General features: G+C 39.2%; 1 protein-coding gene across 2 annotated transcripts in view; it reads right to left on the reverse strand.

Annotated features, from left to right (window-relative positions):
* The window catches only part of FRMPD3 (FERM and PDZ domain containing 3), a 735,664-nt gene that overhangs the window by 294,552 nt on the left and 416,932 nt on the right, over positions 1-24,180 (reverse strand). Inside the window, exons 7-8 of one of the 2 annotated variants that reach the window (XM_075184613.1) lie at positions 14,667-14,783; positions 11,955-12,086 (exon numbers count right to left, since the gene is read on the reverse strand). In XM_075184613.1, the coding sequence (XP_075040714.1) occupies positions 11,955-12,086; positions 14,667-14,783 (249 nt within the window). Of the gene's footprint in view, positions 1-11,954; positions 12,087-14,666; positions 14,784-24,180 lie in introns of those variants that run through there. The other variant, XM_075184611.1, reaches the window with a different exon arrangement.

The raw sequence follows: 24,180 nt of genomic DNA on the forward strand, positions 1-24,180 counted from the left end.
CTCACGACTCCTTGGCATCTATATTTAAAATAATTGAAGAAAAAAAATAACATCAAAATCATGTATGTTTTGTCAATAACATCCTACTTCTTGCATCATCTAAGTAAATTTCATAACACCCATTAGTAATTTCATATGAGAAAAGTCTATTTTTTATCATGTGTGTATATATGGGATCATTTAGAGAAAACATTAAAACTAATGATTTTACATATGCATAACATTTATAAATTAGTTATTCTCCAAGGGATCATCCCAGAAATCACATAGTAATCTTGACTACATGACCAGATTATCCAATAGGTTGATTATGTTGCAGACTAAGGCACTAGGCTTTGGTGGGATTGTTTAAGAAAAATCTAATTTGTAAAAAGGCAAGTGGAAATTTATTTAGAAAACAGTGGAATATATACATTGTTGAGTGGGGAGTTAAGATTTCTTTAGTCACAACATTACAGTCATTTGAATAGTTAATGCATATATTTTTAGATGAAATTTACCTGGATGGGATTGTTGTGCGGTTGGGAATGAGGTCTCGCCAATAGTTATCTGCCCCATGCACTACACCAGTTGGTTGTTGATACAGGCCAATGCTGCCCGCTAAAAAGGACTAAGGTCTAATATTGCCATGGGACAATGGTTTGTCCTCCTGGCAAGTCTGCGGTGGTCTCTCAGCTTGTCCTTAATTTTCCTCTTAAAGTCCTGCCACCTGTATGAAATGTCCAAAGTGAAGAAAATTGCAATTTGTAATGCGTGTAGTGCATGTGTATATACATATATGTATATATATATATATATATATATATATATATATATATATATACACACACACACACACACACACACACACACACACACACACACTGTGGTGTGTGCATGCCCAACCATATGCAGCTTTGTTTGAGTCATTATGGTATCTATTGCAGTCACACACACAGGGGTGAATGTAGACTTTTCTTTTGAGGGGGTGGTTTATCAAATAATCCCGACTCCTCCCCCTCTCTAGTCCCAACTAATTCCCCTCGCCGGTTCCAACTAATGCCCCTCTCTAGTCCCAACTCCTGCAGCCCCTGTGCCCTACAAAACTAAGGGGGAGATTAAATTTGGCACGAGGTGCAGCTGAATATATTGCCGGCTATTACAGTAGGAATATCCGCTCATTTTTCTGCGCAGCTCTATGGGGTGCAACAAAAAAATGAGTCTTTGACCCATGGATGTTTCGGTGACACCTCACGCCGAATTGAATCTTACCCTATATGTCTCACAAATTCATGTATTTTAGGATACAAGTCAGTAAGGTTTGTTCTTTACAGTGTTTTAAGTAAAACACTATATAGCTATAAAACCACAACAATAAGAGCAAGAAATAACAGATATGCCTGGCCATTCATCATACTCTGCCCCCAACACACAATATGCCCCTCTCATTACCCAATATGCCCCTCATCACATTGCCCCTCTCATTACAATATGCCCCTCTCATTACACAATATGCCCCTCATTACACAATATGTCCTTCTGATTACACAATATGCCCCTCATCACATTGTCCATCTCATCACAATATGCCCCTAATTATACAATATGCTCCTCATCACACAATATGCCCGTCATTACACAATATGCTCCTTATTTAAGATTTCTAGTGAAATCCCTGGGTAACTCTGAACCAGATATCAGTCATATGAAAAAAAAAAAAATAAGATAGTGCTCCTTTTGGTATTTCAACATTTCCAACTTTAAGCTTTCTTAATAGAACGTACAAGGAGCATTCATAAACAGCAAGAAGTCTGGATCTGACCATTGTGGCAGTTATATAATATAGTCCTGTCTGTTGGCTAAAGTACTCACTTCAGCCAGTGCAGTTCTCACTGAACTGCAGTAGTCATTACCATGTATGCCAGTAGCACAATTTCCCATTTTATGATGACGTCTCCTTGACTTGGTGTAATACAATATGCCCCTAATCACAAAATATACCCACTCATTACACAATATGCCCATCATTACATAATATGCCCCTCATCACATTGTCCCTCATAATATTGTCCCTCTCATTACGCAATATGCTCCTCATTACACAATATGCCCCTCATCACATTGTCACTCTCATTACACAATATGCCCCTCTCATTACACAATATGCCCCTCATCACACAATATGCCCCTCATCACAGTTTGCCCCTCATCACACAATATGCCCTCATTAGACAATTCTTTATTTACCTTCCTTTGTCTTGTCTGCAGTTCCTCTCAGCGCTCCTCACTGACAGCATCGGGACATGGTGATGACGTCGCGCCGGACAGTCAGTGACGAGGATGAAGGAGGGAGGAGAGTACAGGGAGCGAAGCACTGTGTAGGGGGTGCGATCCTCCTCGATCTGCCCCTGCATCCACATGAATGAGATTTGAAGCAGTACTGGCTGTTAAATGTTAAGTTGCAGATTCGGGTCAAGGAAGGGGTGTCCAGGCAACTGGAAACCCCTCCTGAGTGCACGCCTGCACCTTGCACAAAATTTGTGTTTTCTGAGCACAACATAATTGAAAAAGATTTGCGTTTACTTACCATTTCCTGATTTCAGTCACAGACCTCCGCATTAGAGTCACTGACATGCTCTGTTATATTCTCCCAAATGTGGTGCTTCGCTGGGACAGATAGGGACAAGTGAAAGGAAATCCACCATTTTACATATGGTATAGAAGGGATCCAGAATTTACATTCCTATGCCCACACATAGCCTGACAGCCAGTCAGTGAGGAGAATGTTGAAAAGTGTCATTCACTCTGCTTTTCTGGAGTAGCGCTCCAGGCCCTAACAAGCACCATGGACCGATGCTTAGGTCCTGCAACCCATTACAGTAGTAACAGGGGAAAAATACTGCATACAGGGCTGCAAAGCTGTACCTATGGTGTAGGTACAGCAGCAGGTGCACTATGGTGCAACTCCAGTGCCACTGGAGTGACTTGAGAATCAGCAACGGCAACTCCCTGCAGACCTGAGGAGTGAAATTGCAAAGCATAAGTTTACAACGAGAAATACATATGTTTACTGTTTGATCTAGCTCATGAAGTTATATCTCAGGTAAAAGCCAAAGCAATGTGGCTTGTAATAACCTTAATTGGACAAAGTACAAGGCCTGCTATTTAATAGTGACTTTTCAGTATCAGTTTAAGATAGTAAAGTTTTATTAAACCTCCTAGTCAAGTCCATATGCAAGTGATGTAAAGGTGTATTTGCGCAATGGTGGAATAATGCTCCATGTGTAGTTTTTAATAATTAACTTTGAAACATAACATTTAATTTATGTATCTATCTAGCTGGGAGAGAGATAATATGTAATAAAGCATGAATGTGTCATATTTCTTCCAACAGAACATCACCTACAGGAGGCCATAGAGGATCTCCAAGAGGAGCCCTAAGAGAATCACCAAGAGCAGCAGAAGCTGGAGGAGGCAGGGAACCCATCCCAGACCCCTTAAGAAGAATGTAAGTATCTTGATTTAATAATCTAGTAGTATTTTTTTAAGCATAAATGTATTGGCTTCAGAAACAATTTATTTACTAAATCTGTATTTGCCTAAGTCAAGACAAAGATTGCTATTCTTACAGGTGTTAGAGTTAATAGGCCTAATAAGGGTTTGCCTTTAAGTAAAGCAACTCCCAGAAAATATCTGAATGTGCCTCCAGAATGCATTCCTCTTGTTAGTACTAGGTTCACACTAACATCAATATTTCAAATAATTTCTATGAATTTAGCACCTCTGAGCTCTGCACAGCTAGAAATATGTTGGACCAATTTACACCTATAGAGTAAAGATTTGTTCCTAACATCTATAATTTTAAATAAATAAGTGGATATCTTGACACAATTACAAAAAATGTTTATAATTTAGAATGTTTTGAAAGGTGTTTCATATAAAAAAGTTTGTTGTTTGAAAAATCCTTTGTGTGCGTTTTTTCTAAGCAAATGTATAATAATGAGACATATTTATTAGTAAAGTATGTTATAAATGGTTGATGAGGTAATGCATTGAAAGTGTTAAAATGATGGAATTTTCATAAAATTGGAGAGTTTAAGAGTAAAAAGGTGAATGAGGGTAATTAAGGAAATGCACACATGTGCACATTCTTCTGTGAGTTAAGCTAGGTACAAACTACAGAAATTTCCACCAACTTTTTATGGCGAGCGATTTTACATGTGATCGATGGTCGGTCCATGGACTGCATACACACTAGCCTTGTTTAGGACGATAAAGGGAAGAGCGGACGTCCCTTTAGCGACTTTTTACAGCCATGTTGTCGTGAGCAATGATTGTAATTTCGTACTCACTGTTATGGATCGGTCGGAAGTTTATACACACTACACAACGGAAACGAGATTGGAACGAAAATATTAAACGGTACGACCAACCAAATGAGGCGACAATCGTCCATTTGGGCAGACTTTCGACCATCGTGTCACTACACACACTGACACGACTTTTGAAAGAGCGGTCGTATGTCGGCTGATTGAGCCGATTATTGGACGAAAACCATGTAGTGTGTACCTAGCTTTAGCAGTAAAGAAGGATGTAGTATAAACAGGTCCAATTGCTCCTAAATCCATAGAAGGGCAAATAAAAATTTTATTTGGATTGTTTAACAGTCAATTGTTGTAAACTACTAGTAATCTTCTTCTTGGTCTGCATCTGGGATGAAGATTCACCCCCAGCATCAGCAGCTGCAGCAGCAGGACTAACGCTCAAGAATTCTTCTGAGCAATACAGGATAGTGGAAAAGTAATCTAGCCATAGCAACTTGGATGCAGGACTAACTCCAATCGCTACTGAGGATATTGATGAGGACAGTGTTGTGGGTGTAGATTGCAGGTGTCGGGATCTAGCTGAGTGAAGGGACCTATCTGGTGATGCACTGCTTGTTGTTATTTTTTTAGCATAATTTCTGATTTTCCCAACAGCTTGCCATAAACTTGCTTTAAATGGGGTAACATGGATGAGGTTTCTAGATGGTAAAGGTCCCTACCTCTACTGACCGTGGCTTTACAAACGCTACAAATGGCTAGACAACTGTTAATAATTCTACACATAAGAGGTGGATATTTTGGTCTTATGCCCAGGCATGGCAACGGCATTCTTCTTATCACATGCAAGTACTGCTTCCACTCATGCAGGACTTACACAAATAACATCATCAGGGGCGAACGCAGGGTTTAGAGGGGGGGGGTTTCCGCCCCCCCGGGAAAAAAAAAATAGAGCGAGAGAGAGCATGCGCAGCAGCTCCATTTCAGCGAGGCTGAATTCTACAGCAGCCGCGGCGCTGTCAAGAAGCATCCGCGGCAGTGCTGTATTATACTACAATACAGCACTGCGGCGGGCGCTTCTTTGACAGCGCAGCGGCTGCTGTACAGTATCGTTGGTTCCCGGAGGGGAGGGGTTTCTGGAGAACCAGAAACCCCTCTGCGTGCGCCACTGATCATCCTCATCAACATCCTCACAAGCGCCCTCGTTAGCTACACAAATATGCCCCTCATCCTTTTGCAATTCCAAAGTCGCATCCTTTATTTGTGTATCACCGGCTACACTTGGACTGTTCATGCACACATCTGCAGAAATGCTAAAAGGGGTCTTCTTTATGGGTACACTATCAGACAAGTCAGGATTACACATAGCACTCGTGGATAGACTCTCCTCAGGGATTTGTGTCCATTCTGAATCTGAACATACATTTTCCTATAATGCATTACTGTTTTCTTCCAGCTCGGCTTTTACACGTAAAAGTATCTGGACACCACTTTTAAAATCCGAATGACAAGGTCTTGCTTGGTCATGACTGACCTTACAAGAAGATGGCTCAGTGACAGTTGAAGAACTAGCACTCATTCTTTCCTTGCCATTGTGTGTGTAGAATGGCATGTTGGCAATTTTTTTTTTTTCTGCAGATAACTTTGCCTAGATTACGGGTCCTTTTTTCTTGACCAAGGTAAAAGGTATTTTCTTACATTTTGGTTTCCCTGACTTAAAAACACTATGCACTTTTTCATGACTGGTGCCAGCAGCTGCTTGGTGCTCCTGGTCTTCTGTGTACTGCTGTGAATCCATTTTGATAACACAGTACAATGTGACTGTAGATTAAGAACAACACTGCCAGCCCTATTATTTCTATTTCAGCAATGACAATTAGCAATGGAGCAATGGACGTCTCCTCTTTGTGTGTTACCTATATAACACAGTACAATGTGACTGTAGATTTAGAAGAACAAGCCTGCCAGCCCTATTATTTCTATTTCAGCAATGACAATTAGCAATGGAGCAATGGACGTCTCCTCTTTGTGTGTTACCTATATAACACAGTACAATGTGACTGTAGATTTAGAAAAACAAGCCTGCCAGCCCTATTACTTCTATTTCAGCAATGATAATTAGCAATGTAACTCTCTTCTTTGTGTTTTACCTATATAACACAGCACAATGTGACTACAGATTTAGAAAACCAAGCCTGCCAGCCCTATTATTTCTATTTCAGCAATGAGAATTAGCAATGGAGCAATGAAGCTCTCCTCTTTGTATCTTACCTATATAACACAGTACAATGTGACTGCAGATTTAGAAGACCAAGCATGCCAGACCTATTATTTCTATTTCAGCAATGATAATTAGCAATGAAGGAATGGAGCTCTCCTGAATGTCATTGGAGACTTTGAAGAACACGGATACCCCTTTTCTTTCTTTTCTACTTATGATGCTGCCCAACTGCACTAGAGACTGGCAAGAACTGTGCTACTCCTTCTGTGCCCCTCTGTGAAATGGCCTCGGATTTCCTTGGAGAGCGGTACTTATAGAATCCAAATCTTGCGAGACCCGAGATCCGACGACGTAACAATAACGTTTTGCCTCATTTTCAAATGCAAGGGTGCGCGAAAGTACCGAGCCACCTTGGATCTGCTAAGTTCCGGTGTGTTCGGTTCTCGGAGAACGGAGCCTGAGCATCACTACTAAAAACTTATAACACTAGCCATGGGTGTATAACCATAACATTATAGGCACATAAAGGCCAGACTTGGTCTATAGGTGGTCATTCTGGAATTGTAGTGCTTCCTGTTGGCTGTTCCCTTCTCAAGGACCAGTCACCTCATTGTATTTGCCGATCAGCTAACCCTGATTCGCTCTTTCCCTTTATCCCTCTTCAGAATGGGAAAGCTGCCAATGTGTAATGGTGGTGGCTTCCAACAAAGCAGAAGTTGTCTAGAGGTGGACAATTCCTTCAATTATAGGTGGCAAGCACATATAATCCACTCTTACTGTATGCTTCCTGTTACGTACTTTCATACTTTCAATATTTAATATCTATTTCTAGTCTCTATATAAGGTCTTATCTTAATGCTAATTTTATCCTTTACTTAAATGGCACTAACATTTTGCCCAGTGCTGTAAATCAGACATTTGTATATTAAATAGAGATGGGCAGACTCGGTTCCCTGAGAACCGAACCAGACTGAACTTCAGGTATCCGAATACCGAGCCGAGCAGGCTCGGTACTCTCCTGCCTATTCGGAATTGAAAACGAGGCAAAACGTCATTTTGATGTTGTCGGAGCTCGGTTCTCGCAATGTTTGAAATGCATAAATATCCGCCTCCACAGCAATCCATTGCCATTTGACAGAGGGAGAGAGCAGGGTTAGGTCGCAGGATTAGAGCAGGGAGAGAACAGTTATTACAGCACTTATTACAGCACTTATTACAGCAGGAAGAGAGCAGTTATTAGAGCAGGAAGAGAGGAGTATAGAGGAGGCATTTTTGCAAACATTACAAACTGTTTGGGGTGTCATATTCCCTCTTAAAGAAACTATTTTCTGCCTGCAGAAATTGTAATATACCAGCACAATTTCTTTCTGAATTTGCACTACAAGTGTTTGGGGTGTGACATATTGCCCTATTACAAAAAATATATTCTCTGGTGTTGAAATTATTATATACCAGCACTATATATTTCTGAATTTGCAATACAAGTGCTTGGGGTATGACATTTTCCCCATTGCCCAAAAGTCTATTTTCTGTTGTTGAAATTATTATATACCAGCAGTATATATATTTCTGAATTTGCACTACAAGTGGTTGGGGTGTGACATTTTCCCCATTGCCCAAAAATCTATTTTCTGGTGTTGAAATTATTATATACCAATACTATATATTTCTGAATTTGCATTACAAGTGCTTGGGGTGTCAGATATTCCCCTCTTTGAAAAAAGCAATTTTCTGGTGCTGAAATTATTTTATACCAGCACTATATATTTCTGAATTTGCACTACAAGTGTTTGGGGTGTCAGATATTCCACTGCTCTAAAAAATCTATTCTCTGGTGTTGAAATTATTATATACCAGCACTATATATTTCTGAATTTGCACTACAAGTGTTTGGAGTGTCAGATATTCCCCTCTTTGAAAAAATCTATTTTCTGGTGTCAAAATTATTATATAGCAGCAGTATATATTTCTGAATTTGCACTACAGGTGCTTGGGGTGTGACAAATTTCCCCTGTTCCAAAGAAATCTATTTTCTGGTGTTGAAATTATTATATACCAGCACTATATATTTCTGAATTTGCACTTCAAGTACTTGGGGTGTCAGATATTCCCCTCTTTGAAAAAAGCTATTTTATGGAGTTGAAATTATTATATACCAGCACTATATATTTCTGAATTTGCACTACAAGTGTTTGGGGTGTCAGATATTTCCCTTTTTTGAAAAAAGCTATTTTCTGGTGTTTAAATTATTATATACCAGCACTATATATTTCTGAATTTACACTACAAGTGTTTTTGGTCTCATTAAAATGGATTCACAGCAGTCCACATATGAGCAGGATCAGCAAGCAGGTGCTGGCACCATTGCTGATGATAGTAATCCCTGTACGTCATCTGGTAAAGCTTATGTAAAAGTACATAGTCTTTTTAAGTCAGGGAAAAAAACACACAAAAAAAAACGTTTTACCGTGCTAAAGAGAAAAAGAACTGTAACTGATGAAAAGTTAACTGGCGAGAAAAAAAAAATTGCCAACATGCCATTCTACACACGCAGTGGCAAAGAAAGAATAAGGCCTTCGCCTTTCTCTATTAGTGCAAGATCTAAAAATGTTACTGAGCCTTCTTCTTGTAAGGTCACTCGTAACCAAGCAAGACTTAGTAATTTGGAGTCCAAAAGGGGTGCACAACTACTGTTACATGTGACAGCCGAGCTGCAAGAAAACAGTAAGCCATTAGAGGAAAATGTATGCTCAAATTCAGAAATGACACCAATCCCTGAGGAGAGTCCATCTGCGAGTGGTATGTGTAATCATGACCATTGTGATAGTGTACCCATAAAGAAGGGCCCTTTCAGCATTTCTGCTGATGTGTGCCTGAGGTAGAAATGCTCACTGACCCCGTGTTTTGGTTTTCCATTTGGTTTTGGATCTGGATTACCTTCAGGTTTTGGTTTTGGTTTTGGCAAAACCACCCTTGCGTGTTTTGGTTTTGTTTTTTTTTTAGGTTTTGTTTTGTAATTTTGTTTAAAAATCAATTTTTTGTGGAATACAATACCCTAATTTAGTGCTCCATCTGTTTCTTGGGTAAGTAAGGTATTTGTAAAGCTGATAAATTATGAAAAAAACAGTTTAATTCCTGGTAGACCATCATTAATTCTACACACAAACCAGATTGTCTTCCTCTCCATCTATGCCTATTGGCAATGCAGCCATCGTCTTTGGGTGTATATTACACCTTACACTTATAGTTAAATATATAAAGAAATGGACAAAGGCAGTTTGGTTTCTGTCTCTCTAGGCCCCCCTCCACTTGTTGAAAATACTAAAAAATTCAGCCGTTATAGACTGTACAATATAAATTGAAATGGACAAAGCTAGTTTGGGGTCAGTCTGTGTATGACAACCAGCCCTTATTGAGAAATTGCAAAAACAGCAGCCTTTCAAGACGGTACATGATATAGAAATGCCCCAAGTCCCTTTCCTATTTGGAGGTAGATTGCACCCTACACTTATACTTATACTTACACTTCTACTAATAAGTATACTAATTTTTTTTGGGGTGTGTTTTTTTCCCTGATTTAAAAAGACTATGTACTTTTACATAGGCTTTACCAGATGACGTACAGGGAAGACTACCATCAGGACTGGTGCCAGCACCTGCTTGCTGATTCTGCTCACATGTGGACTGCTTTGAATCCATTTTAATGAGCCCAAACCACTTATAGTGCAAAATCTTCAATAGGTACTGCTGCTAAATATGACTTTTTGCAGCCAGAAAAATTATTCTTTCACACTGGGGAATATGGGACCCCCCAAAGCACTTGTAGTGCAAAATATTGTATAGATAGATACTGCTGCTAAATATGACTTTTGGCAGCCAGAAAAATTAGTGTTTAACAATGGGGAATATGGGACACCGCAAAGTACTTGTAGTGCAAAATATTGTATAGATAATGCTGCTAAATAAGACTTTTGGCAGCCAGAAAAATTCTTGTATCACACTGGGGAATATGGGACACCCCAAAGCACTTGTAGTGCAAAATATTGAAAAAAAGCCTCCTCTATCCTCCTCTAACAATTGCTAATAGAATTGCTAGCAGAATTTCAATAAAAATTGAAAGAATAAAGTATACAATTATTGCTCTGTCCCTGCTCCAATACAGCTTGTGAAGTAACCCTGCTCTCTCCCTCTGTCAAATGGCGATGGATTGCTGTGTAGGGGGGTATTTATGCATTTCAAATATCGCGAGAACCGAGCCCCGAGAACCGACTATGTCACAATGACGTTTTGCATCGATTTTAATTCCGAATGGGCGGGAGATTACCGAGCCGAGCAGGCTCGGTACTCGGATAAGCAAAGTTTGGATGGGTTCGGATCTCGGGGAATCGAGCCCGCCCATCTCTAGCCTGAAGAGCCCAAATGTTGCCGGTGACACACCAATTGAGGATGACACTTTAGAATTAGAAGAGGATGAGGGGGAGATTTGTGTAGCCAATGAGGGCACTAATGAGGATGTTGATGCGGATGAGTTTGTTTGTGTAAGTCCTGCACCAGTGGCAGCAGTTCTGGCACGTGACAAGAAGAAGCCCATTGTCATGCCTGGACATAAGACCAAGAAAGCCACTTCTTATGTGTGGAATTATTTCTACCCAAACCCATTTGACGAGAGTTCATGGCAAGGTGATGGGAAAAGCTGAAAGTTATGGCAAAAAACTAACAAGCACTTTATCATCAGCTAGGACCCTTCTCTCACCTACATTCCGACAGCTGCAATCTACACCCACAACACCGTCCTCATCAATATCCTCAGTAGTGATCGGAGTTAGCTACATCCCACTTGGTAAGGCTCGATGACTCCTGCACTATAATTGATTCCTCTGAAGAATGATTGAGCGTCCCACTGCTGCTGCTGGGGGTGAATCTTCCTCCCATAGGAAGCCCAAGAAGAAGAGCACTAGTACTTTACAACAATTAACTGTGAAACAATCTTTTGCTAGAGGAAGCATATATGACAGCAGTCACCCAGTTTACATTTATTAGCTGTAAAATTACCTCACTCATCCAAGAAACAGGTGGAGCACTAAATTATGTTATTTTAGCTAAAAAAAATTGTATTTTTTAACAAATTGCAAAACCAAACCAAACGAAACCAAAACCAAAACACGCAAGGGCGGTTTTGCCAAACCAAAACATGAAGGTAATCCAGATCCAAAACCAAAACCAAAACACAGGTGTCAATGAGCATTTCTAATATTAAATACTCTAATCACATTCAGATCCATTAACCTCTACTTTTTGTACATCATTACTATATTTTTCTTTTCTCCCGCCTGTATTATTTTATATATGTTTCTTATATTTTTCTGTAAATGTTTAGTTAACTTTCTTTTCTCCCCTCTCCAATGTTCATGCTCTATGGTCCCAGTACTCACATGAGCCAATGGTTGCTTGTCTTGTAGCAGTAAAAATTTGTGGCTTTGATCTGATGCAGAATAATCCAGGACAAGAGAAAAATGATCACGGTGACGAAGAGAGAGGCGGTCCTGAAGGGTGACCATGACGTCCTGTATAGCAAAGAGATTGAGTTATACAAACAAAAGAGGAAAAATATTTGTTTCTTATATATAAACTGTTGTTTTATATTATATATAGGGGAACCATGCTTGTTAATAAACATATAGTAAGAAGGATTGTTCTTGATATTGTTGTTACAGGTAGAGAAATACAACATTTTGCAGCCTTCAGATTTACTTTTATTACAGCTACAAAAAAATGATATGTCTTTCCTATGCAGGGAGTGTACAAGATACAAAAAAAAAGAAAAAAATAAGAAGCTTTGTTGCTTTGTCTGTAAAGATAATAGCAAAGTTCACGGGTACAGATTTTTCATCCATCATGAATTAACATATTTAAGTCTTTTGCAGCATATTTCATTAATAGTCCCACAGAGTTGTGTATTGTTTCCATTAGACATTCACTTCCTGTTTCAGCCTTGTAGCATGCCAAATAGCTTATGGCTTCTTTTTAATTAACTATGTGTCCTAATTGATATTTGATTAGATTCCTTACAAATTACACACAGACCAGGGGGAAATGTACTAAAGAGCGGTTTTGCTAAACTGACATTTTTTCAGTGATTTTCTGAGCAGTTTGAAAACTCAGGGTAACTAAAGCCCAATCCACTCAGAAACAGCTGTTTTTGAAAACTCCTCATCGCACATTGCTGCCCTGATATTTTTTACATGTAAAGAATACAAAGCATGATGAAACGGACTGCTCTTGTGAGAGACTGCTACCAATTGGCTTTCCATTTTTAAGTAGGTGACTTACCAGACATTAATAGTGATTGTAGCGCCTTGGGAACTGTCCGTTTAGTCTATGTGGGTTTTTTGCTATATTCCATATGGATTACGTAAAGATCAGAATATTCCAGGTAAGTATTTATTAGGAACTCTGCCCTACAGAAAAAAATCATGGAGCCAATAATATTAAAAATATTAATGGGGACAGAATAACTATTTTTAATGGGGTACAGTTCAGCATTATTAATATTAAGGCCACACAGATTTAGTATACTAAAGGGCGCAACTATTTTTTGTTCTCTTAAGGAGACCAACACTTGTGGCACTACAAGTGCTATTATGCACTGCCGCCCATGTGCATGCTGGTACTTGTGGTGCCACAAGAGCAGGTACTATATCAGAACATTTTATCCCTGGTACCCACCGACCAGGTGTACCAGTGATTGGGTGGGCAGAGCGTAGCTAGGTGTGAGGCCCAATAATTTCTTTGGTCCCCAATTTCCTGTAAGACCTGGCCTAATGTTGACCAGGATGGTCCAGGAGCATGGGTTGTTATATAAGGGAAAGGAGTTTTTTTAAAATATTCTTTAGCTAATAGTTATTTCCCCTAGCTATTGTAGGGTAAAATTGGTTGTTTTATAGCCTGTTTACCAGACAGTTTGCCATATATCACCAACAGTTTGAATTTTCACACTACAAAATGTAGGAAACGAAGGTGGAAACCGTTGGCAATGTGTTTTAAAATTGCCATAAAAAATGCTGGTTAGTAAATTTTCCCCCTAGTCTCGATTATCACCACACTACTAATCCTTGCTGGCTACAAACCCATTTTTGTGAAAACATACCTGTCGCTAGATCTCCACTCATCTAGTAGTGAATACATATATTAAAGTCCAAATCTTTTTTAGGACATTTTGGGCCTGATTCATTTTGGAACACATTGTGAACGCAACTTGCATTTAAAAAAATTGCACGTAACTTACATGCAGTACGCTCTTACTATACATTACTTGCCATATGTAGACAGACAGAACAAACTGCAGGATATGCATATGGTTAATATAAAGTCCCACCAGAATGCATGCCAAAAATAATATTTTATAAAATATATTTACAAATATTAATACTATAATCATTAATAAAACTACATTTAATTATTTATTATAAGATAAATAAATTAAGATGTTCTTAATGCCTACTATACATAAAATAGATTTCTAGTGTGTCTCTTGCTTCTCAAACACATGTTCTGGCAAGCATATGTTTAGTTATCACTATCAGTCAGCACTTGCACTTGTCCTGTAGCCGGTGCAAGTGATACGGCTGAAAAACATGTACCTCAAAGTTGTTTAGGGCTTGAATTGTACAAATGTATGTGCGCTCCACCTTGGCACACCCTTACTGTGCATTGCCTATGTGTGTTCATTCCTTCCCTCCCCCTGTTCCAAACTTCAAGCTGTAGGCAGTCTGAAGTGTCAATTGCATTTGGACATGCATTGCATGCAATTGAGTTTACTGATGGAAGGTCCGTTTGTGAGCATGCGCAGAGCAATTTCACTCAAGATACAGCACGCAATAGGACTTACGTCCAAAGATGAATCCTTTTCACCAATGTAATTTTATGGCTACTGTTTCTGTATGACATATTCATCTTCATTCTAATTATTCAACTTCTTACATACAAACCATATTGCAGCTCAAGATTATTCACTACTATTAACAAAACATTATTAAATTATTAAAACGCCTGTTAATAAGCAATACCTTTGATGGATATTTTTAGTTATTTGTCTGAACTTGATATTCTGCATTGTCATATATTCTACTTATTAAATATCTTGCCTTTACTGTTGTCCTCCCATCAAAAGTAAATGATTTGATTTGGCCATTCTCCAAGAATACTTTCAGTACATTAGGAATGAGTAGAAGGGGTGGAGTGTCCTTCATTTTCAGCATGTCCTAAAGAAAAGATACATAATGACATAGAGAACATTCACAGTACAGGATAATAACATGATTACCTGAACTACCATAGGGTCATGTGGTCCTCATACATAAAAAGCTGAGTAATCCTGGTATAGTAAGAATATCTCAAATGTGTCTATTGATAAAGATTTGTGCTGAGAACTTGGCCAGCATTATTTATATCCTGTTTAATAATAACTGATCAAGTGAGCAAAGATTTTCGAAATTCTGTTTATACTATCTCTTAACAACTATACAGCATTTGGTAGATTTTTGTTGGTAGAAGCGTGGACAAAGATATTACAAGTGCAGGTTATTACTGACAATTACCATGCCCAGTGGAGCAATTCATAAAAATTAGAATTTTTAATTTGTTGAAAGCTTGATTCTAGATGGAGTTATTGTCACAATTAAGAGATTTACACATAAATGAATGGAGCGAGTAATGCAGGTGTATATAGGAACATTCAACAGGAAACCCTGATTTAAGGGAGAAAGGGTAACTAATATATAGTGTGCAAGGATACTAAAGGACTAGTTTCTTCCAGTTATCCAAAGTAGTATTCATTTCTTAGAATTCAAAGGGGGGGATTCAATTGGCCACGTTACTGTAAAACATAACGTAGCCTGCACACTATAACCAATATTGCGATAATAGTGCTCATAATTACCGTTAATTTGGTAAGTTCAACGCTGGCTGTTTGCTCGCGACTCCCTGAGCCGCGAGCAGAAAGCAGGGTTAAAATTACCGTATTAACGGTAATAGTTTTTCCACGGCGGTATTCTGGGGGGAATTGAATTTTCCCCCAAGTGCATCAACTGCATATACTTCATTTGTCTAAAAATAGTTAACACACTCTACGTATCTGTCTCACTCTGCCTCATAAATTAAATTAATAGTGTCCTTTCTAGTGTCCTTTCAATTTCATGATTAATTTAAGACTTAAATAAAGATAAAACAGAGCAGTTTATTAGGAGAAAAAATTTAACAGTGCAATTAATAAAAGCAGTGGTTCAAAAATGAAAGTAGGTTGAACTGACATTTTTACTATTTCCACAACACAACTTGTCTACTTTATCAGAAAACCTTTGAAATGCTCTATAAAGGGCTCACCGTGTATATCCCCCTCACCTTCACAACACCTTTACAACTTAACCACTTATATAAAATAAAAACACAGAGTCATGCGAAAAAATGGAGGACATATTTTTTTAATTACGTTACTTTTTAACTAACCTATTGTGGCGGAGAAAGGGCACTGAAACCGCCGTACATACACTAGCAAGGGGATATCATCCCAAAACTATCATGCGCTGAATTGTCGTCAGAGTGACTGTACCCCTTCTAAATCCATGCTGCCCTCCCTCTCCAAGCTTGACAGGGGGTCCTCCTCACCGAAGGACCAAGGAGTTACTGGTGTGTCTAAGGGGACAGTGACCTGCGGCCAACAAACATTAGCGCTCACTAATCAGCCACTGAACGCAGTGCCTTCCTACCGCAAAATTGTTTAAAAACATAAAATACTACCGTAACTAGGGAGTGGGTGGGTGGGATCTCGTGCTGAATAGTGAAGAAAACCAGGGAATGCAGTCACCTATATAAAACCAGGACCCTCCCACAAGAACTACCATTGGTCGGGCCAGCCCTGATGTTAACCCTTAAATGTAAGTGTTCGTTCTGTTACAAACCCTGGGCCCGATTCATCAAAGTTCGCAAACGCATACGCATCTGCTAAATGGCTCTGCGCATGCGCGAAACAACACTTAAGCAGCGCAAAAACACTACATACGCTACTCAAGCACGGTAGATACAGCTCTCAAAAGGCAACTCAATCTCAAACTCCAACGCAAATAGATTTGAGATGACTGCTGACCACTTGAGAACAAATGGGTGGGAATGGGTGGAGAGTAGGCGCGGACTGGGCGGAGATGAGATAGTACTTGAGTAAAGTAGGCGTTATGCTTTTTCACTTGAGAATAGTAGGCGTTCCCTCTGGCCAGATGAGTGAAACTGACGTCACTCCTGTCTCAAATCTTTCACAAAAGTTAAGGAAGGCCAGGGTCATGTTTAACTCCAATACAGCTAGCTAAAACCACTATTAAACGCCTTTAGGAGCATCTTTTGCGTTTAAAATGCAAAACGAAATATGCACAACATACATACATATGAATACAGACTGCTTGTGCCATTTTTTTTTTTTTTAAAAAACATTTTTATTGAGATTTTATATATCTTACAAATGTTCCATTAGTATGTTTGTGTAAATTAAGCCTTTTTTCTTTACATACCCCTTTCTAATGAATGCAATTCGCAAGTGCAACATGTTTGATGTTATTTTGGCCCTTTGGCCTCAATCCGGAACTGCCGGAATGCCGGAATTAGTTAGCTGGAAATAGCGCCCTCTGCTGCATACTGCCTCTTCAGTAAAGAGGACTGGCTTTTATAGGCCTGTACACTGCTAGCCACATATCTTCTCAGCATTATGGGGAGAATCCAGGTTACAGTGCATTCCGGCTGCCGGAATGGTTGCCTCAGTGCATTCCACATTCATTCCACTGCCGGAATGGTTGCCTCAGTGCATTTCACATTCATTCCACTGCCGGAATGGTTGCCTCAGTGCATTCCACTGCCGGAATGGTTGCCTCAGTGCATTCCAAATTCATTCCACTGCCGGAATGGTTGCCTCAGTGCATTCCACATTCATTCCACTGCCGGAATGGTTGCCTCAGTGCATTCCACATTCATTCCACTGCCTGAATGGTTGCCTCAGTGCATTCCACATTCATTCCACTGCCGGAATGGTGTGCACACTGCATGGGTAATTATTTTATTTTATTTAAAATGTTGCCCAAACAATAGACTTTGCCATAAATATTTATTATAAATCTCCAACCATTCTTAACAATTACCAATATCATTAGTCTCAATATGTTACATGCCTGATTTGACAGTTGGTGATGGTGCGTTTGCAATAACAAATAATAATAATAGACATATAATAACTTTAAACTATATTTTAGGGTTTTACACACATGATTTATGCAAATTTAAAACAAGTGTACTATTACCACAGGGACACTTTTAACAGCAACACGAAAAGTGTAAGGATATTAATGATCCCTAAGAGCCAAGAGAATTGGTGAGGACTTGAACCCACGTAGCAAGCCTGCAAGGTGGATTGCCTAACTGCTACACCACTGTACAAGTGGTGATGTTAAGGGAGTAGAATACTAATTAAAGATGACCAGCAACTTCTAGCATAATTTGTTTTCCTTAAAACATGGGGAAAAATGTCAATACTTGGAAATATTATACTCAGAAAGATTTGGTGCATGCAGAGTCCAAATTTATGCATATCGAAATATTTCCATTTTGATAAATGCAAACCAAAAAGATAACATTTATTGCTCCCATTTCTAATATTTGATTTGGTGGAGCACTTAGCTTTTTCCACTGTTGCCAGTACAGAATTCCTATGTCTTTGAAATCAAAAGTCTTTGCCAACAACTGCTTTGCTGTGTTGTAGCTGATAAGACTGTTGAACATGACATATAGCCACCTTACACACCAAAACATATACTAAGTCACAGAGTGGAATAAATACCCTCAAACTTGTAAATATACCAAGGTTAGCCACATACATGCATCATTCGGGGTTCAAACTCATTACCTTGTTGTTGCAAGCTCATTTCTTTATTCACTGAGGTATACTTCACATTGAAACACCAACACCAAACTGCACATTAACTATTTTGCACAGCTGAATGGCTGTCTTAGACCTGATAAATCGGGCATGTTGCAATTAATGATGGATAACGTGGTATTAAAATATTAACCCTAGATAAACACACACATAAATAAAAACACTGTTTTACTAAAGCAGCAGGAGCTGCAAAAACTTCACCAAAAAAAAGGGAATTAAGTGTGTTTGTGAATTTTACGCTAAGTACAAGCAGTTGCATATTGTTTTTTACTTTTAGGAGTATGCTTAATAATGTGTTTTATTAACTCACTTGGTGCTTAGGGTTGACCTGGGGCCTCAAACTTCTGCACTTAGTATTGGTAGGTGAAATACATAACCACTACACTATCATGCCACATCTAAATTTAGCACATGCAAATGATTTGTACGTCATATAATTGTACTTAAAACTATTTTACCCATACTATTGCCACAACACTAACAGCTTAGCTCATTAATGACATCTGTAATAATCGTTATAATCTCTACTTACCCTACAGAAAATAAACGTTGCTAACATGTCAGGTCACTTTTACACAAAACCACACTTGGCTAATTAGAACGCACCTGGGTGCTCCTAATGACGTGTCCGGCATACTCTCCGGCCTACTCACCTGCATTTAATTCACTAATTACAGTTCTACTTAAAAATACCTTGCTTGCACTTCTGTGTTGTTGGGAGATTCACAGTTCTGGGTAAGTAGCCCTTAATGGTGAAATGTTTCATAATCTCTGCTGTACCTTGCTCAACACTCATGTTTATTTTTTGGAAAAGGTATTGGTCAGCTAGAGATAGAAAATGATGCTGAAAGGTCCTAATGCTAATGAATTTTATGTTGAAGGTTAGTGGAAAAGTCTTTAATTAGCTGCAGAGTTTGAATATTGAGGCAACTGTGTAGACTTGGGCTGTGCCTCTGCATAGAGACCTCTCGAATGTAGTGACACATAAATATTATCCATCTATATTTATTTATTTGTTACCTGTTTACCCTCCCCCCACAGATCTTGGTCCTGGATTGTGTTTTTTGGGTGTCTAGTGATTGCTTTTTGGACATTCCACATTTGTCTGTGTGTGTGTGGTAAGTAGAAACCAGATATTGTTTTATTACATACCCCTTGTTAAAACACTTTGCATTAAGAATGTCCATGCTGTTCTATTTTTTTATTATTTTTTTTTCTAATAACTTTATTTGAAGTGTTGTTTTTTTGGACCGTACCTTAAAGACACATTAACACTCTGTGCTTCAGTCATTAAGGAGAGCAAAGGATCAAAAATAAGTACATGTTCTAGTAGACAAAGCATGTTACAATGTAAGGGGTGCACATTTGTTACTTTTTTTGGAACAAAACATAAATATCTTCACATTTCAAAGATCTGTGGTCAAGTCATGTGCAAGCTTAGTCAAGGGTTGATTATCTAAGGTATGGTAAATCAAAATGGGAATATGAATAGACATGGCCTGGTGTGTTAGTGAAATGGTTAATATGTGTAATAATAGGTGAAAAACCATGGCAACCTGTATTTTACCTTTACAATGTGTGTGGAAAGTATAGCTTCATGCCTCTAAGTTTAGCCTTAATGTCTTTTGCTAAATGCACGTTAATGGGGTAGTTTAAATCTACAGCCTAATGTGGCAACATAATTGACGTTTGGTTTTCTACAGTTTATTGATCAGCACATATAGTGTTGAGAAGTGCACATTTTTCACACTTTATTTGTTTTTCTTATATCTACAGCCTTTAGATTACAATTGGCCTGCAGTGCTGGCTTTTCTGCCATTGCACTTCCCTTTGGAGTTGGTGGATGTTGCCATGGTGAAGGGTGTTGATAAATGTAAGTAGTATAGTGCTATCTGCACTAATATGTGATTGGCCAGGGAGTGTGCTCCATACAATAATGTTGTTACTATGCCTGCAATGTGTGGTTGCACAAACAAAACATATGGCCAGATGCTAGCTATGTAACATATGGGTTTGATGTTTGTAATTAAGTCAAATAGTGCATTCAGAATCCTAGGTATAGTCCAAACACACAAGCCATTATTATACACTATAATATTACCGGCTTTTTTAAACATGCCAATACAATGCTCAACCTCTTGATATCAAAATGCAAGTTGTGTGAGCTAATATTGCCATATTAATTTGTTGATTCTCATTCAACAGGGTGCGTTGCCGTGGATTTTGGATTTGTGCAATTCGTGTCTCACTACATGTTGAAGTATTTCTCCAGAGCTCCAAGCCTGCTTATGTCTCTCTTCAGCCTGGCCAGATTGTCATCTCTTCATCCAAGGAACTTTGACACACACAGACCATTAACTTGTTTGCTTTGTTTTTGTTAGCACGTTTGGATTCATATATGTAATAAATCTAGCCTATGCTGCAAATGTCTCAGCAATCAGTTGTCATGCCATTTTGTACCATTACTACACAGTGCAGTGATTAATCTTTTAATACCCATAAATCCATGTGTAGTGCTTTTCAAACTATTGTGGAACAGGTTTTTTTTTTAAAATATATTAAATCTATGTGTGGTTCTTTTGTCCTTTGCCACAGATACACCATAGCCTACAAACACGCTCAATGGGGTTAATGTTCAGTTTTAGAAAATGTCCATAGTGTGGAGGTTTGTATGTGTGTGTTTTGGTTGCTTAGTAGTAAATTTATTGTACATTTTAAGCTTTTAGAGGGAACATGGGATGTGCCTAGCAATATAGGCATTCCATTACAGGTAAACGTATAGAAATAAAGCCAAAATGTTAGCAGTGTCAGGTCAAACACTACCAACTTTTGGCCCTTGCCCAAACAGGATAACAATCTTCTTTTCTTGTGCTAGTGGCACTTTGTTTCAAAGTGGTCCAACCAGGGCCGGTGCTAGGATCCACGGCGCCCACCGCCTCTCTGCTCCGTCCCCTCTCCTCCACTCACTGACACAAGTAAGTGGAGGGGAGGAGACGGAGCAGAGAGGCGGCGTGACAGGTATGGTCAGCGGTCGCCGCACAGTTTTAAAGTATTTTAGAATTCTGTGGCGCCCTCGGCAAGTGCCTAACCTTGCCTAATGGGAGCGCCGGGCCTGGGTCCAACACCCACATGCCAGACACAAACCCCACACTAACAATCATGGGGAATGTGTTGGGGCACTAAGCTAGTGGAGTATTGCTACAAGGCCATAATACCAATATGTGTTAGCCACCTTTGGTGTAGCAAATACTCCAGTCTCCACCCTTTTCTTGGTGTTTTTACAATGTATATTTGCTGGGTTATGTAATACCTCACCTAGGGCCTGATTCATTAGTGATCTTCTTATCTTGTGCAAAAGTCAAGATGCTTATTTTTACGAAGAAACGGGGAGATAAGAGTGAAGTAAAGATGGATTTTCATCGTAACGTAAGAAATTCTTCACTTATGCAGTGAATTTTGCTTCTTATCTCCCTTTTCTGAGCATGAACAGAGTGGATTTGCTTAAGATAAGCAAAAAATGACAGATAAGATCCTTAATGAATCAGGCCCCTAGTTTGCTAATTGGTCAAGCCACCTATATTTGAACTTACAGCCAACACAGATACTCCACATGAGAACTAGTTACATTAGTCTGATTACACACATTGTTAGGCAGCAGTCACTTGACATGTTTGCTGAACCTGACAATGTAGGTCTCCAATGTTATTGTGGTGTAGAAATGTGTAATTGTTTCTCTATACCATTTTCAGGTAGATTGCCCTCTGAAAGTGGAAAGTAGTGACAAATTCACATTCCAGCTTTGTTTCTCTTCAAACCCTGTGTGTGTGTGTGAAGAGTAAATTGTGTTAGTTTGCGCCCTAATACCACCTATGTCTGTTTAAACATGCTAGTCAATGTTAACAATACTTTGCTGCTATTGCATTTGCCCATGCCTTGGCCAAGGGAAGTACAAATCCTTAATGTACAGATATCCTCCCTTTAGGATGATGGGTCCATGTTCAAATTCCTTTAACACCATCTTATCCAAGAGTGTTGGACCGAGCACACAGTCATTTGAGGGTTTAATGTCTGGTAGATATTGTTGATGTTTACAGTGTTAGGTGAGGCATCCACTTTATTTAGCTTATAGATGGTGAATGTGTGCAATGGGTACCTGTGTCTGTATTGGCAAGAAATCACAACATACCAAACTTCAAATTATAATATGTTGGCCGTTATATAAAATAGCTTGGCCTTGCTTAAATGTTTTCCAAAACTGGAAGGGAGCAAAATCCAAGTGACGTGGCCACTCTAACAATGAATGAATCAGTGTACATAATGTAAGAAACTTTAAGGTGTTTGTTTTAATGTATTCAAGGTTCCAGATTGGTTTAAACTATCATGGATTGGGGGGATCAGATCATAGAGTTTAGAAAAGTCACTACAGGATAGAGGCGTTTGGTGGACAAACTACCTCTTGGGGGTAAATGTATCAATATGCGGGTTCTTCAACACCCGCGTGTTCAGCCTCTTCCGCGATTAAATTTCAAGCAGCGCTGCATTGTAAAGGGAAGTTAACCCTTTACAATGCAGCGCCGCTTGAAATTTAATCGCGGAAGAGGCTGAACACGTGGGTGTTGAAGAACCCGCATATTGATACATTTACCCCCTGGAGTCTACTTACTTGTACTACAGAGTGTGCTTCTTTGCCTGAGCAAACCATATCTATACTGCAAACTTTTTCATTTGCTTCTTACATGATTAGTCAGACACACAGCACTACATACACCCTTATATTGTGTCAAACTGTCACGTTAGTCTGTATTTCTTGATCCGAATCAGGACCCTTGGGACTAGCTGGAGCAGGACTGAATCTGAACAGAGCAGCCTGGATGATCTTCCTGCTCATGTTCTTGCTGATTGTCCAATCTAGCAGGGGAATGAGCAGTCTGAAAATGTGGACAGAAACACAGATATTTTTTTAATGCAGTCAGAAGCACTGGAGCCAATAACTATCCTCTGGAGAGTAGTGTGTTGTTCAGGCAATGAACAGATCACAGCAGCAGGTTTAAATAGGTTGTCCCAAGCAACTATTGGCTGATCACTTCATGGGATCACAGGTGCTGAATCTGGTTGGTCTGGAAGGATCACCTGACTGCATCCAAGATGCCTGTGCACATGCAGCTGAACAAACAGTGTGTGTTTGATTACAAACGGAGCTGTGGAGGACGGGAATGTTGCTGACGACCAGAAGGGACCCAGGTAGCCGTGATATGACAGCGGCTGATGGGGTAAGTGCGCCTAAGATCCAAATGTGAGACCCAACCTATATGTGCTTAGTGCAATAAGGTCATGAGGTTACATTTAAACAAGTGTTATGCTAAAGGGCGTCCAGTGTACCACACGCTGTGCATTAGCACTATTTTTAAAAACAAATCCCTTATTAGATATTTAGAATTTGCACAGAATCTTACCTGTACAAATTAGTAGTTAACAATAATTGTCCTGTGGCATCATGTCCAAAAAAATAATCAACTAATTTGGTTACCTTAACACCTGTCTTTTATGGCTCCTTTGTGTCAGGTTACAGTTTGCAAATGCAATACTTCCTTTACAGGATGATTTGGCCTACCTCTAAAGGGGCACTGTAGTTGCATGCTGTGTTTGAAATAATTTACTCAGGCAAATAAAGAAACACTGTGGAAAAA

The sequence above is a fragment of the Mixophyes fleayi genome, chromosome 9 (assembly GCF_038048845.1).
Source record: "Mixophyes fleayi isolate aMixFle1 chromosome 9, aMixFle1.hap1, whole genome shotgun sequence".
Classification (NCBI taxonomy): Eukaryota; Metazoa; Chordata; class Amphibia; order Anura; family Limnodynastidae; genus Mixophyes; species Mixophyes fleayi.